Source organism: Myiozetetes cayanensis, unplaced genomic scaffold (genome assembly GCF_022539395.1).
Source record: "Myiozetetes cayanensis isolate MyiCay16 unplaced genomic scaffold, myiCay2020 scf2-11, whole genome shotgun sequence".
NCBI lineage: Eukaryota > Metazoa > Chordata > Aves > Passeriformes > Tyrannidae > Myiozetetes > Myiozetetes cayanensis.
In genome coordinates this window covers 74,393,095-74,406,870 of record NW_026087411.1, presented here as the reverse complement: position 1 = coordinate 74,406,870, position 13,776 = coordinate 74,393,095, and the positions used below count along the sequence as shown (strand labels likewise).

Below are 13,776 nucleotides of genomic sequence, written 5' to 3'. Positions count from 1 at the left end.
AAGAAATAATGAAAAGGGAGAGAACTGGAATGTATTTGCTAAAAATTAGCTCCCCATCTCCTCCTAAAACGCTTGGATTATTGGACCATTTCTGAGATGAAGAACTGGACAGTGATAAAACTTTTGCCTCCAAAACTTCATGACACAGGTTTAAAAAGAGATACAATATGAACACTGTATGAGCATCAGGTAATAGAAGAATGAGAGTATATGCAAATGAAGGTCAAATGAACTTTATTACTGAGTGCAGGTGTAGTCTTTCAAAAGTCAGAACGCTTGCTTCCTCACAAACAGGTACACTGTAATTTGCAAGCTGGGATTCAGGATGTACAGGGGCACCTTTTTGTTCTCTACAGCTGCTCGGCAGCGTCAGGGATACAGCAGGGACTGGGACACAGCAACATGACAATTACTGAATTAATTAAATGAAAGTAATAGTCTCTGTAGTTAATTCAATTACTGTATTTTGGTTTTGCTTCATTTGGTCAAATTATGTCCTCCCTTATGTCTGTAAATCTGTTTTACACCTTCATTCTTTCCCCTCACTCTTCCCATTATAAGCTCAAATGACAGAATTCCATCCTATGAGCCCAACATGAAATCAGAAAGCACCATCAAGGCCCTTCATTGCATGATTATTTGTCACCAGCTCAAACTACTTCTAAAAGTCCACATTCCAGCTAGAGGTTTTCACCGTTTTATCGCCACTATTTGCTCGCAACTCTTAATCCTAAAGGGTTATATCCAAGCCAAAGGAAATTTTGTCCAAACTGAAAAACCTCAGACAACAGCTCTCAAAAGTATAGCATGACCCATAACAGGTTATTTCTGAAAACTCTGTAGAACAATTTTATGGCAGCATTAACTCTGTTATTGCTCATGGTATAAGAAAATAAGAACTATTACATTTACTGCTAAGATTCTTATGCTTCTCTTTGGTATCCAAGATTTCCAGAATTTTGTCACAGTTGCCCAAGTTCCAAATTTGCTTTTGGTCAAAGGTATCAGAGATAAAATTTATAAATAAAACATTTGCTTAAAAGTGTGTGAAAAAAACAAAGTCCTTTGCCCACTGCAACTAGATTTAAACTTCGTTTGTTTTGTATTTTAAATATAATTGCAATATAAACCTTAAGAACTTTTTCTTTATATATTTCATGTTGCATGATATTCTGAATTCTTTATAATACGTAACCTTATGTTACAATTTACACCCAGCAACAAGGAGACTGACAAGTTCTCCTACTCTAATTGTGGCTTCAGTTTCTTTAAAATACAGTTTTGGTTGCAGTATTTATATGGATTGAATACTTCATGATAAGCATTAAATCAAGATAATATTCATGCTTAAAAGCATAAAGATGTGCATTGCCAGTTACTGTATATAAAATAATACTTCCATTGTTCATTGTAATCTTCAAATGTATCAATGCCAACAAGCGCTTAAATTATGCTGTGAATACACTTTCAATGAATAAACACTAAGGAATTATGTATCAGTAAATACCAAAACCACCAGCACAAAAATCCCACAAGTATAACAGTGGTCTTGAGTGCACAGAAATTACATTTATAAAACGTTGAGATTAGTTTCTCAAAGCAAGTTACAAATTATTTCAAACATACACATTATCAAACAATCTTTAAGAATTAAACCTTTTAAAAATGAACTTAAGTACCGGGAAAATGAGCTGCATTTTGTGTGTAGGACTATAGCAATGCAGGACATTTTTTTTTTATAGTTACTGAAAAGTTACTGAAGGTCACTGGGTTTTCCCTCTTCTAACAGAAAGGCTGGAAGAATTCAAAGCCATTGGCAGTTTCAACTCAGAGGTCTGAAAACAATTTTACACACACAAACTCGCTCTCAGTAAGCTAAGGAAATAACATTATACATGGCCCTTAAGAATCAGTAGGGTTAGGGTCAAAGAACATAACCTTCTCCAGATAGCACAGCTATCTTCCAAAGAGGCAGTGCAATAAGTAGCAGAACACCCACACTGCCCATTACATTAAAACCAGACACTTAAAAATTGAAGTTTTGATTACAGAGACAACGGTAACACTTTCAAAGCCAAAACCTATTCAAAGGGAACAGCTAAAATAACAAGAAACTGTAATAACAACTGCTCAGATGACAAACATGTTATCAATTTTATTATGTTTCCACTGTGCTCAAAATCTATGTACCCAACACAAAAATCATTAACAGTAGTCAATTTTCTGTAGAGCATTTTCTTAGAATTTATCTATTAGTGTCATCAGAGTAATCATATAAATGGGAAAAGTACGACAAATACTTTAAATTTAGATGTTGAAAGAACTTTTTTCCTCTTCTTTTTTAGCATTAAAAGTCAAGAATAAAAAAGGAAAGACTACTTCATGACAGACTGAGCAAGGAAATCCTGAACCTGGGCAGGTACTTGGGAATGTATATGGAAGAAATACAATTTTTTTTTTAATTACAATGTTAATTCTGTAATTTTTTAAAAGCATAATGCAAAACCAGGAACAGCTTTATCATATACTGACAAAAAGGATGGAGACTCTTTATCTCATCTTACGTTATTTAAATACATGTCCAAATTCACAACCAAAAGAAAAAGTTGTACTTTTTTTTTTACCCAGATCTGCTCTAAGACATGGAAATTTGATGGTTATTATTTGGTTTAAGAAAAAAACCCCAACTCACTGAATTATTTAGGAAAACAGGCTAAAATGAAATGAACAGATTTTTCTTTTGGTTTCTTCTTCTTAGATTTTGAGACAGAACTTAAACACAGGACTGTATCAGCTCTGTTGTTCTCACCTTCTTACTTTCTCTCAATAAATACACACTTGTTATCAGTTCGAGTTTTCCTTTGTGGATTCACAGCTTCAGATTCTTTTCACTGATCAGACCCAGTTGGCTACAACGCAACGCCAAGCTCCTGATTAATTATTAGCATTGTTCCTTTGTTTGCTCTTTAGAAGCTCCAACAACAAAGACAGTAGTAGAAATTTCACAAAAATAAAGAACACAACTATATTACAGCTCTTTGACAAGTTTTACAGAAGTCTCACTCACTTCACAGCATGCTTGATCAGCCTATCCTGTTTTGTGTAGAGCCACCACTTACTACCAGGCATCTCTGTACCAGCTGAAAAGTACAGAAGGAATGGCAGCCTATTTTGTGTAGAAATCCAAAGACATTAAGAGAAGCTAATGCTGAGAAAGGTAATGTTCTTTCTACAAACCTGTGCGCTTTGTAACTCTAATGCTCTAATTCAAATCCTATGCCACATCTTCATTCTCTTCACTTTACTTTACTACCTGGGATGCACAGTGTATGTTGTTAAGTGACTTCATATTAGCAAGTAATACAAAAGCATCCTCTCCAATTTACCTATTTAAATTTCTAGAAACTTCTCTTCCACGGTTTGTTAGGAACAGTGCCTTTTGTTTACACTTATGGATAAAATGCAAGCACAGTCTTAAGAAAACTTGATTATGAATGAACGTTCTTGGCAGCTACAAGCAGACGCATGTCCATACACATGAAAGGCAGAAATGAATCTTCACAATTTAAGGGCTTCAAAGTCAAGAAATCTTTACCACCTACATTCAATCTAATTTCAAGCTCTGTTCAGCAAAGCGATAGAGGATAAATGAGTTACCAATCACTTCAGAGTATATCTCAGCTACTGTGCTATTACAAGCATGAATTCTCAAACTTGAGAAGTTACCTGAGCAGAATCAAGAAGATTCTAATCAATCAACAGTAGAAAATAATAAAATTATACAATCGTTACCTTTGATACAATGATATTTCCTGTATCTGAGAAAGCCTTGTAAATTAGAGCCAGTGGTCAAAATGAAATAAAGGAGATTTACCCAAGATTTACAGAAAGATCAGCGATGTAAAATCAGAACAGAAACACACCCAAGGCACTAATTCAGCTCTATAAAAAATGCACTTTAAAGCACGCTCACCAATTTGTTTTTTAGATTGAAGAAAATAAGAATTGCTGCAGAGCAACTACCACAAAGTAAGAAGTTACTGAGGGGCACTGGCTTCATGGTGACTATGACATAGCCACAGCAAATGCCAATCATTCAAGATAGACTACCCTTTAATCTAACTACCTGGTGTTACCAAATCCCCATCAGATACCTTGTTAGGCCTTCTAATTGAATTCTTCATTACTGAAAAAAATACACAACTTTATCCTACCGGGATTGAAAATATTTATTGCAAAGATTAAAATTACTTGTTCCTACCTCCACTTTCGTTCTGTAGAGAATGAGACGCTTTAGGCTGCCTACTTTGGCTATATGGTTGAAAGCCTGAGGTGGTATTTTATCACATGATGAGAGATTTAATTCCTGAAGATTTGGACACATTTCAGTGATGACCTCCAAGCACGTCTCATTGAGGAAATGGCCACAAGACAATTCAAGACGTACTAGTTCAGAGCCACAAACTTTCAAGAACCTGTAAAATAACACATTTTAAGTGAAAAATAAACATACTTTCAGGTGAGAGTCTGAATACTGTCCAAATCTTAAACATGTAAATCAGGAAATAATTCCTTTCGACCAAGAAAAGCCATTAGTCTTAACAATTCTGTTTTGTTTAGAAAGTTGGAACAAGCTTTGTTCTTAGCATTTACTCTGAGACAATGGACCAAAGTACAACACTGATAATGTCTGAAATGCTTCTAGACAGGCCAAGGCCAATTCTGACAATGGCCTGCAAGTTTCCCCTAATAATTTCATACTTATCTGAGAAAAATCTTCAAGTGTAAAAATGTGGTTAAACCAAGTGTTTTAAGACTTTCAGAAAAAAAAACCCTTATTCCTTACATTAACAAATAACTCAAAAAGAACATTTGGTAGCTGTTCTAGAACAGAAATTCCTGAGGACTATTTCACTTCCCTTTCATTGGAATTGTAACAAATTAGGATATCAGATGACTAAAGATCCAAAATTTAGAAACTTTGATGGTCTCTACATGAATTACACTTCCTGTCAGAGATCTTGTGTCAGAAACTCAAGCTCTATTATCTCTAATCCCAGTTTTAACTAAAAACACACAAGCTTATGTGACAAGCTTAAGTCCCTTTTTATTGCAAAGATAACCTTCAAACTGTAAATCAATCACTGGACTTGTAAGTTTGATATGTAATACGATAAAACCCCACACATATTTGCCATGCTTTTGTTGTATTTTTATGGTTTCTCCAGTAGAAGAAAAACTAAGTTCTTAAACTACAGGCTGCAATCACTTTCCCATATTATTTTGTAGAATAATGGATCTACTTGTGAAAGAGCATGAATTAGTTTCTCATAGTAAATATTCTGACCCGCTCTATTACCAGTTCTATCCTACAAAAACCTTCATGCAGACAAAGCAGAGTCAGGTTCTGATACTTCTTCCACAAAGTCACCTCTTGGGTTTAACTGATACAGCAGAAACAAAGCATCTGCTTGGACAAAAACTCCTATTGCTACAATTAAAGAGTTATTAGCCTTCCCAAGCATCTGCTCCTGCTGAACCTTGTGATGAAACTGCTGCTGGTCTTAGAAGCAGACACATTCATGGAGGCATTCCTCAACGACACCAACAGTAGCACAGGACTTGAAATCCACCTGTCAAGATTTCAAAGTTTTCAAACCTTCTCCTTGTATTTTCATTACTCACTCAAGTCATACTTGTCATTCATCATCACCCTTCTTTACTCCTCTCATCTTGCATATTATGTGGCCTTAGTTTGACTAAGCAGATCCTATGCAATACAGAGAGAGACTCCATCGGTGGCATCTCCAGCCCTGGATGTTTCCAAGAGTCACCTGAAACCTTGATTGACCTGATCTAGCACTGGGGACACTGGTACTTCAAGTGGGGGCCTAGACTAGACGACCCTCAGAGATCCCTAACATCCAACGTTTCTATGAGCTTATGTGAACAGAAACAAGGAGAGGGTCTGAGACATGAAAGGGAAGACATAAGTCCCAGAGCCACAGGAGTTCTGCCATGTATCCAAATCTAGGCCTCCACTCCTTTTGCCTAACTCTGAAGTCCCTCTGTAGAACCTATTTTAGCCTGTCAAAGCAGTTTAATCAAACACCAAGCACTTATTTGCTGTTTCCATACTGGTGAATTGGTCTAGACTGATGAGCCTTCCTATGGGAATGTCAGAGCTGAAATGACATGACAATTCACAACAATTAACATTGGGTATTTAAACATTAAGCTGCTATTTTAGACTAGCAATAGAGTTCAACACTGTCATGGAGAAATGCAGGATGGAAATCAGAGCAGAGATATACGGATACACTGTTGATTACCAATTAGCCAATTCCTCTATTTAATGAGTGCTTTAACAATACATTCACACAGCTTCTTTCATCAACAAATTATCCAGTTTGTTTGAATGGTAATATTTTCCATAAAACTTTGTCAGTTGCCACTTATTATACATCTAGCTTTTAATTTGGTAATGAATAAATATTTTATGAATTACACCATTACAATAATGGATGTTAGTTTAACTGCCACATAATTTAACAGGGCTTGGCTGCTATAAATATTAGTACAGATCAATGCTTTTCTCTTTCTAGGACTATTAAAAGTTAATATTAGCAGGTCAGGGAAATACTAAATTAACCCCCTAGACTTGGAGAAGAACTCCAGGCTCACCAGCTTGAGGAGTTATTATCCTCATAATGTTTTATTTAAACTCATTACACTTGAAACACACGGGCAGATAGCAAACACAGCGACAGCAACAAGCATTGCCCTTCACGGCTTTGCTGCCTTTTTTGGAAAAGGTTATTTAGGAGACATTAAAGAGAAACACAAGGGGGATAAGGGACATAACAGCAGGGTATAAGAATGAGCAGAGAGGCATGTAGAAAAGAGATGAACAGAAACAGAGGAGGAATCTGAGGAAGTCACCAGGCAGCACAGGACAGAGACCACTAGGTCGAAATGCAGAGTTCTCTAAACCATGGAGACACCCCGATTTTTGTCTGCACTTAACAGACCGCTCAGAATAGAGATTTTTGCGTATGTCTTTCTACATGGATCTCCATGTAGAGCCATATGGCAAGGTAAAATACAATTCTCATGCTTTCAAAACAAATGTGGCATGGTCTTCTTATTTCTGAGACTTAGCATACTCTGGATGACTGGCTCTGACTTAGCTACTTTGAAAACAACATCCAAAAAAGTATCTTCTACTCAAATCAAAATTTCTTCGCGTACCTCTCCTTTAATCACTGAAGATTGACCAGTGTCTGATTTCAGTCTCTCCTCTGTTCTGCAGTCATCCATACCTTTAGCTTTGCTTTTATTATCAATACTTTATACACACAATTTCTCAAGTGATTTCATCCATTCATATTTGTTCTAAAATATAACTAAATAATCTAAAATAACGTGAACATGTACATTTCTTTTGCTAGACACTGGATTGGGTCTTTCCCTCAAAGTTTATCCTCATTCTAGAGTGCAGTATTTCAGGTTTTTTGGTTGTTCAGTTTTGGGGTTTTTTATTGTTTTCCCAAGTTTTTGGGGGTTTGGGTCTTGGTTTGAGTTTTATGGTTTTGTGTTCTGGTGGTTTTTGTTTGGGTTTTGTTTTGTTTTTTGATGGCACTCTTCATGTCAGAACATAAGACTTCTCAAACAAAATTCTCAAAATACCTTTAGACATATGCTTACAAGGGTACTGAAAACATCATGTTTGCTCCAATGGTTCCTGGTGGAACTGCACCGGATCCAAAACCTACAGTTCAGTGTTACCTTCATGATCCCCACTTACTCTATATCCCTTAGTTCAAACTTACTGAAAACTCTACAGCAAGCAGAGATCACAGTCCAGTCCTCTTTCATCTATTCATCCTTCTTAAACACAATTATCACAATGGTTTTCAATCATGCTGATTTTACCACATGTATTTTCAATTAAAATCTTCAGTACTAATTTTATACTCACTGGCATATATTTGAATCTGTTATCCGAGGGGGAGGGTAGAGAGGGGAAGCAACTTCCATTTGTGAACAACAGGGTTACATAGATTGGTTTTTCCCTTTAGCACTTTCCTTTGTAGTGTTACCTTATACCAGCATCCACCCGAGGAATGTTACCTCCATTACTAAACATATAGATATAACACTGCCCGTATGCCTGGCCTTCCTTGGCATCAGCCTGCTAGAATCAGTATTTCCTGAAAACAACCATCTGGGTTTGCATCAAGCCAACTGCGTGCTCCCTCAGCCACTCAGGTCTCCTATTTCCAGAGCCTGCCACCAGACAAGAAAAATGTCAAGAACCCACTGGGATTTTATTCTTTCTCATTTCACTTCTAAGATCCTGAGGTCTTCTCTTTCCTACTGTAGTTCAATCTATAGGATTACTAGCACAAACTCAGCAGAGGACTTCCTGTCTTGCAGTTGCAGTCTTGCATTTAATACAATGGCTTGCAGAATTACATTTTATAATGCTTCTTAAAAACACATTCAGGTAATTTTATATTCACAGTGATGCTTCTCCTTTCAAGTCTGCTGTGTTACATGACAGCAGCAGCATTTAGAACAGGTAATTGTAACAAAAGTGTTAAGATTGGTATGAGCAGAGAACAGTTGGGTACACAGAAGTGTAGAAGAATGAGAAACAACAAATGGCATTACAGGGGCTGGTACAGAGGTGTGTGTTGGTGGAAGTCAGATTAGCAGGTCGACAAGATCCTTGAACATATGTCTGAGCAGTTTCTCAGGACACACAGATTAGGAGATGAAGGACAGAAGCAGCATAGGATGGTGAGACCACATGCTACACAAATTGATTTGGACACGTCTTGGCTGTCCTGGTGCATGCAAGTATGCATGCTTGAGAGTGAGACTTAATAAGATGATTTTGTTTTTAAAATTAAGTCACCTTCCCTTTCTCTAAGGTATTCTAATTGTTACAATGGTATTTTCTACACTAGCACATATTACCCATTCTTTTTGGTAACTAAATTCTAAAACATTGCAAGCAAGTAGGAAGAATATTGAGTACCCATCTTATGCTTTTCTCACCACAGATTAAACTATTTCAAGGAAAAAATGCAAACCAAACATTATTGTTTAATCTCACTTACAGCAACCCTAGTTTTACTAAAAATCTGTGGAAACTAAAGCAAGAGACATGATTTTTAAATTGAGAATCCCTGTAAAGTCACATTACTCCTATTTCCTGTGACATTTCAGTAATTTCTCTGACCTTCCTGCTAGTCTGATTTGTAGCAAAGCCTTGCCAAGTTAAACACTGGCGAAATACACTTCTACCAAAAGAAACTAAAGCCTTCAAACGTGAACAACAACAAAATTGTTAAAGAAATATTCCTGGGCGTGCCTGACATGCAAACACTGCACCACTAACCTGAAAATAAAACATTATTAACTCACTTTCACAGTATAAAATGTCAGATGTAAATAAAAATCCTAATATCTCAGATATTTAAAGCAGAAGAACTTAAACAAGCTAATGGCTTTATCAGTGATCCACAGAAATCTGCATACAGCACTCTGTTTTTAAACTGTCACTGTCCTTACGCTGTTTAAACCTCAGAGCATTTATTCAACTCGATATTTAGTACACCTCCAGTTTGACTTGCCTCACTCTTCTTACACAGGTCTTACCCTCCCACACCGATATTCCCTCCTGGCATGAAGAGATCCACCACACCTTTAAAGCCAAGAGAAGTGCAGTGCTGCTTATGCAATGATTGCTATGAAATCTTTCCTTAATCCCAGTCATTTTGCATTCCAGACTCTTGAGACTGCTCAGATACTCATTTAATTTGTCTTTCACTTTTTGGTACACTTTCATTTCAGTCTAATATAAAGTTTAGGTAATTTACATTATATGCCGAAATGAAAAATTTATGGTAGTAATATTTAGCCCTAAGGAGTAGATGCTATCAATAAGTTAAAATACCTTCAGCTTTGCCTCAGGATGTTCATATGCCTGAAGCATTCTGTCTTCTCATGATAATACAGTATTTGCTTCAGTCACATTTTTTAAAATTACTCTTTAAAAAACTTTCCACTTTAATACATTATATAAGAAAATACATATTTTCAATAATTTCATGCATATATGAACATTTTAAAGCAACACACAAATTTATACAACCTACTACTTTCAAGACTGTCTTAAGAAATTACAGATGAAAATGTTTTTGAAAGGTATTTTCCAAAATAAGATTTGAGCCAGAGTAGCATTTAAACATGTCCTGACTTGCAGAAATCATAACAAACTGTTAAGTTTTGAATTCAACGGTGACGACTGTAACACCAAATGATGATAAAAATACAAAAATATAGATGTCCTGGTTTTGGACAAAAGGAAAAATTGTGGGAATTCACAGTTATGTGTCAAGGATGCTGTAATATCCCCAGGGTGGTGGTATCTTAATGACAGCCAGGGCAATAGAACTGTCATTTATTGACAGATTTATCTGCCAAGGAACAGTATCTCTTAACCAGGAAGCTGCTTTTTTGACAAAGGTTACATTAATACTTTTGAAAAGCGACTCTGATTCTAGTAAGAATCCTCTATTAGTAGATACTTTCATAGCAAATGAGTAGCAAATTATCTTCTCCTGAAGGTCAAAAAATTTGACAAATATGCTGATGAAGGATGTCAAAAGAAAAACCTGTGCTGGAAAATTTTACTAGAAAAGACACTTTTACAGAACAAAGAGTTTTAAAACTATTTCTGCAATAGAAAAAAGAAAAGGTTTAAAACCAGGTATAGTTACAGTAGAGAATTTTTTTTCAGAAGGAAAAATGATAAGCAGAATTTAGACATGAAAATTACTTAGCTTATAACTTTGCTTCAAAAATTTACGATTGAACTGCATCTCCCATTCCCAGACTGCATGTACCTCTTCCAGGAAGTACTTTTTCCTAAAACTGCAGATAACTTCAGACTTGCATCAATGTCCAAAAACATTTTTCCCCTTGTTACAAATAAATATAATCCCTTAAAACAAATATAAATTGAACATGTTTATTCACAGATTATTAATAGTCAAATAATGAATACGTATTATTTTAGAAATGCTGAATACACATAAGTGCTACTATTTGTTAAGCACTGAAGTAAAAAGAAAAGTAATTAGCAATAAAGCTATTTTTAACTAACTGGAAGTCAGAAATACCAGAACTATAAAGTTTATAATTCTCTGAATTTGATAATAATTTCTTTTGAGACTACAAAAAATTTTAGCAGTACTCAGTTAAAAAACCCAAATTCATGAGAATGAAAAAAGGTTGTCACAAAGATGCACATATGTTTTCATAAGACAGACTTAATAGCTAAGCATCAGAAAGCAAGCACTTCATGATTTCAGAGTTGAATTCTCAATTAAAAGCTTGCATATTTATCCTCTGCATAATGTATCTAATATGAAATCCAAATTTAGAAGAAAGGTTTGTACCCCATTCAACAACTAGCTGATGTTTATTTGCATCTGCTACCAACAAGAACAAAAGAGCACAGGGTTCTTGGATTATACTGGAAGGTCAGGAAAAACAGTAGCAGCATTCTCATCTTGACAAAGTATTCCTTAAAAATATTTTACTTCCTCAGGTAAGGCACTCAGGCACAAAAGGAAAGAAAATGTCTGCATTTAACTTGATTTAATCTTTTTATTCAGACAAGTTAAGACAACTTTTTCAGATACATTAAACATGTCTGTTTCTTATCAGTCCATTTCTGCTTTCACCTGACATTGCTGATTACCCCTTGGTTGAAGGGGCAATTTTTGCTTAAATGAAATGCATTGATAGAAGCTGTTTAACTAATGCTAATGAGAAAAGCAGCAAGAAATGATATCTTAAAGAAAGCAGAGAACACGGCTGTTAAACAGAGAAGAATCCCTGCAAATTTGCTATTTTAATGACCTACAGCAGTCGTATTTTCAACTCAATGGAATATGCACATGCAACCCCCCTGTTTTCCAAGAGGGCTAATGTTTTAAATCATTTTTATGAAAATATTTGCATTTACATTGGACTCCAGTGATTACTTGGCTCATACTATACAAGCATGCAATCAGTTTATTACTACAGCTGTTCTAATGCAGTCCTACTGATGACTCATCTGTACAGAGAACAACCACAAACGTTTTCCTCTTGAGAAGGATTTTTGACAGCTCAGTTCTAGTGGAGTGTTTTGGAAGCCCAGAAGAAAGCAAAACACTGCACCCCCCAGAAGAAGCCTTTCAGTCACAACCAGCTTGGAACATGCAGACTCTACATACTGAAATGGACTTCTGCTGCTGTATTTAGTATCTATCACTGTTTTAACTGATGTCTTTTTCTACATCGCAACAATCCCACCCCTTAGAGTAAATAATTTGTCTTCTAATGAGGTTTCAACTACTGTAGAGCAGCTCTGTAAACAGAGTTTGTCAAAACACTTCTGTACATTTAACACTGACCTGCTAAATCCAGAAACAGAGATGGCTCCCCTGTTTCCAGTCCAAGATAAATTCAGCCATTGGATGAGAGTGCAGCGAGACTGTAGGTATTCCAGAGATGTGTCATTAATCCTTGCCCAGTAAGGTTGTAAACTGAGATGAATGTACTGTAGAGGATCACAGCAATGTTGATAGAGCAGCTTACAAGTTTGTGCTAGTCTACACAGGTCTGGTACTGTAAGGTGACTCAAAATCAACTGGATGAGCTATATTAAAAACAGAAAAAAAAAGTCACAGGTGGTCATATAGCACTTGAGATGTTAAGGGAAAACTGTAAAGGAATAAGAAAAGATGTTCTAACTTCAAAGAAAAGTAAAACCTTTTAGTTAAAAGTAACTTTTCAAATAAATCATTGATTAACTATTAAATAGGACTGCACTGCCTTTTCAATTTGACAACATACTAAACAAGAAAGGTAAAAGCAAATCAACATATGAAAGTGACAGGAAGCTTTCAAATTAGAAGTTTCTTCACCCATGCTAATTTAAACAGTGATATATATGTAAACACTGTGTTTACATATTTCCCTTCACAATGTCTGCCCTGCCCTTGATCAGAACATAGAACTGGCATCCTCTTTCTTCTCTGGATTTGGTTTTAAGATGGGAGCATATTTGCAAAGTACATGGAAAAGCCATAACATGTTCCAGTTTCCCCACACCTTAAACTGATTTCAGAGTTATCCTCTTCTCCCTGATTTAAAAATCAGTGCTTTGTCTTCTATCTTATATTCTCTCCTCTGGACTATGCAACCAGGTAAAAAATTTAACATATTCATATCTCCTTTCACAACATAATCTCTTCCTTGCTGTAATACTTTGAGAGCATTTTTGTTCTACGATAGAGTCAAATCTGAAAGGCAAAACCCCTTTTTATCTGTATCAGTTGAATCATCTCAGAATAATCACCAGCTTTTCTGACTAGCATCGCTATAAACGTTTTCGTAATGACTTATGTCACACTCAGAAACTAAGAAATATCCCTCCTCTCTTATCACGCTCTGTTTTCCTTTCTAAAGAAAAATCAACACCAAGAGAGACATAAATACTCACTTTAGGAAATAACAAAAAACACAACTATCTCCTTTAGCTTAGGAACTGAGAGAAAATGGATTTGAAAAACGAAATCTAAAAATTAATGTTTACTTTACCAGTGCTAACTCTAACAGATATAAGTATCTGCATTCAAGTTATATAACTAAAATTGACTGTTTTCAAGCAGAGTGGGAAACAATAACTTGCTGAAATGAATCAGTGTA

The 13,776-nt window shown here is 35.7% G+C and overlaps 1 protein-coding gene across 4 annotated transcripts in view; it reads right to left on the bottom strand.

The window, feature by feature from the left end:
* The window catches only part of FBXL4 (F-box and leucine rich repeat protein 4), a 61,217-nt gene that overhangs the window by 22,600 nt on the left and 24,841 nt on the right, over nt 1-13,776 (bottom strand). For all 4 annotated transcript variants that reach the window (XM_050315526.1, XM_050315528.1, XM_050315527.1 and 1 more), the window contains 2 exons: nt 12,480-12,724; nt 4,262-4,475 (listed from right to left, as the gene is read on the bottom strand). In XM_050315526.1, the coding sequence (XP_050171483.1) occupies nt 4,262-4,475; nt 12,480-12,724 (459 nt within the window). The remainder of the gene's footprint in view (nt 1-4,261; nt 4,476-12,479; nt 12,725-13,776) is intronic.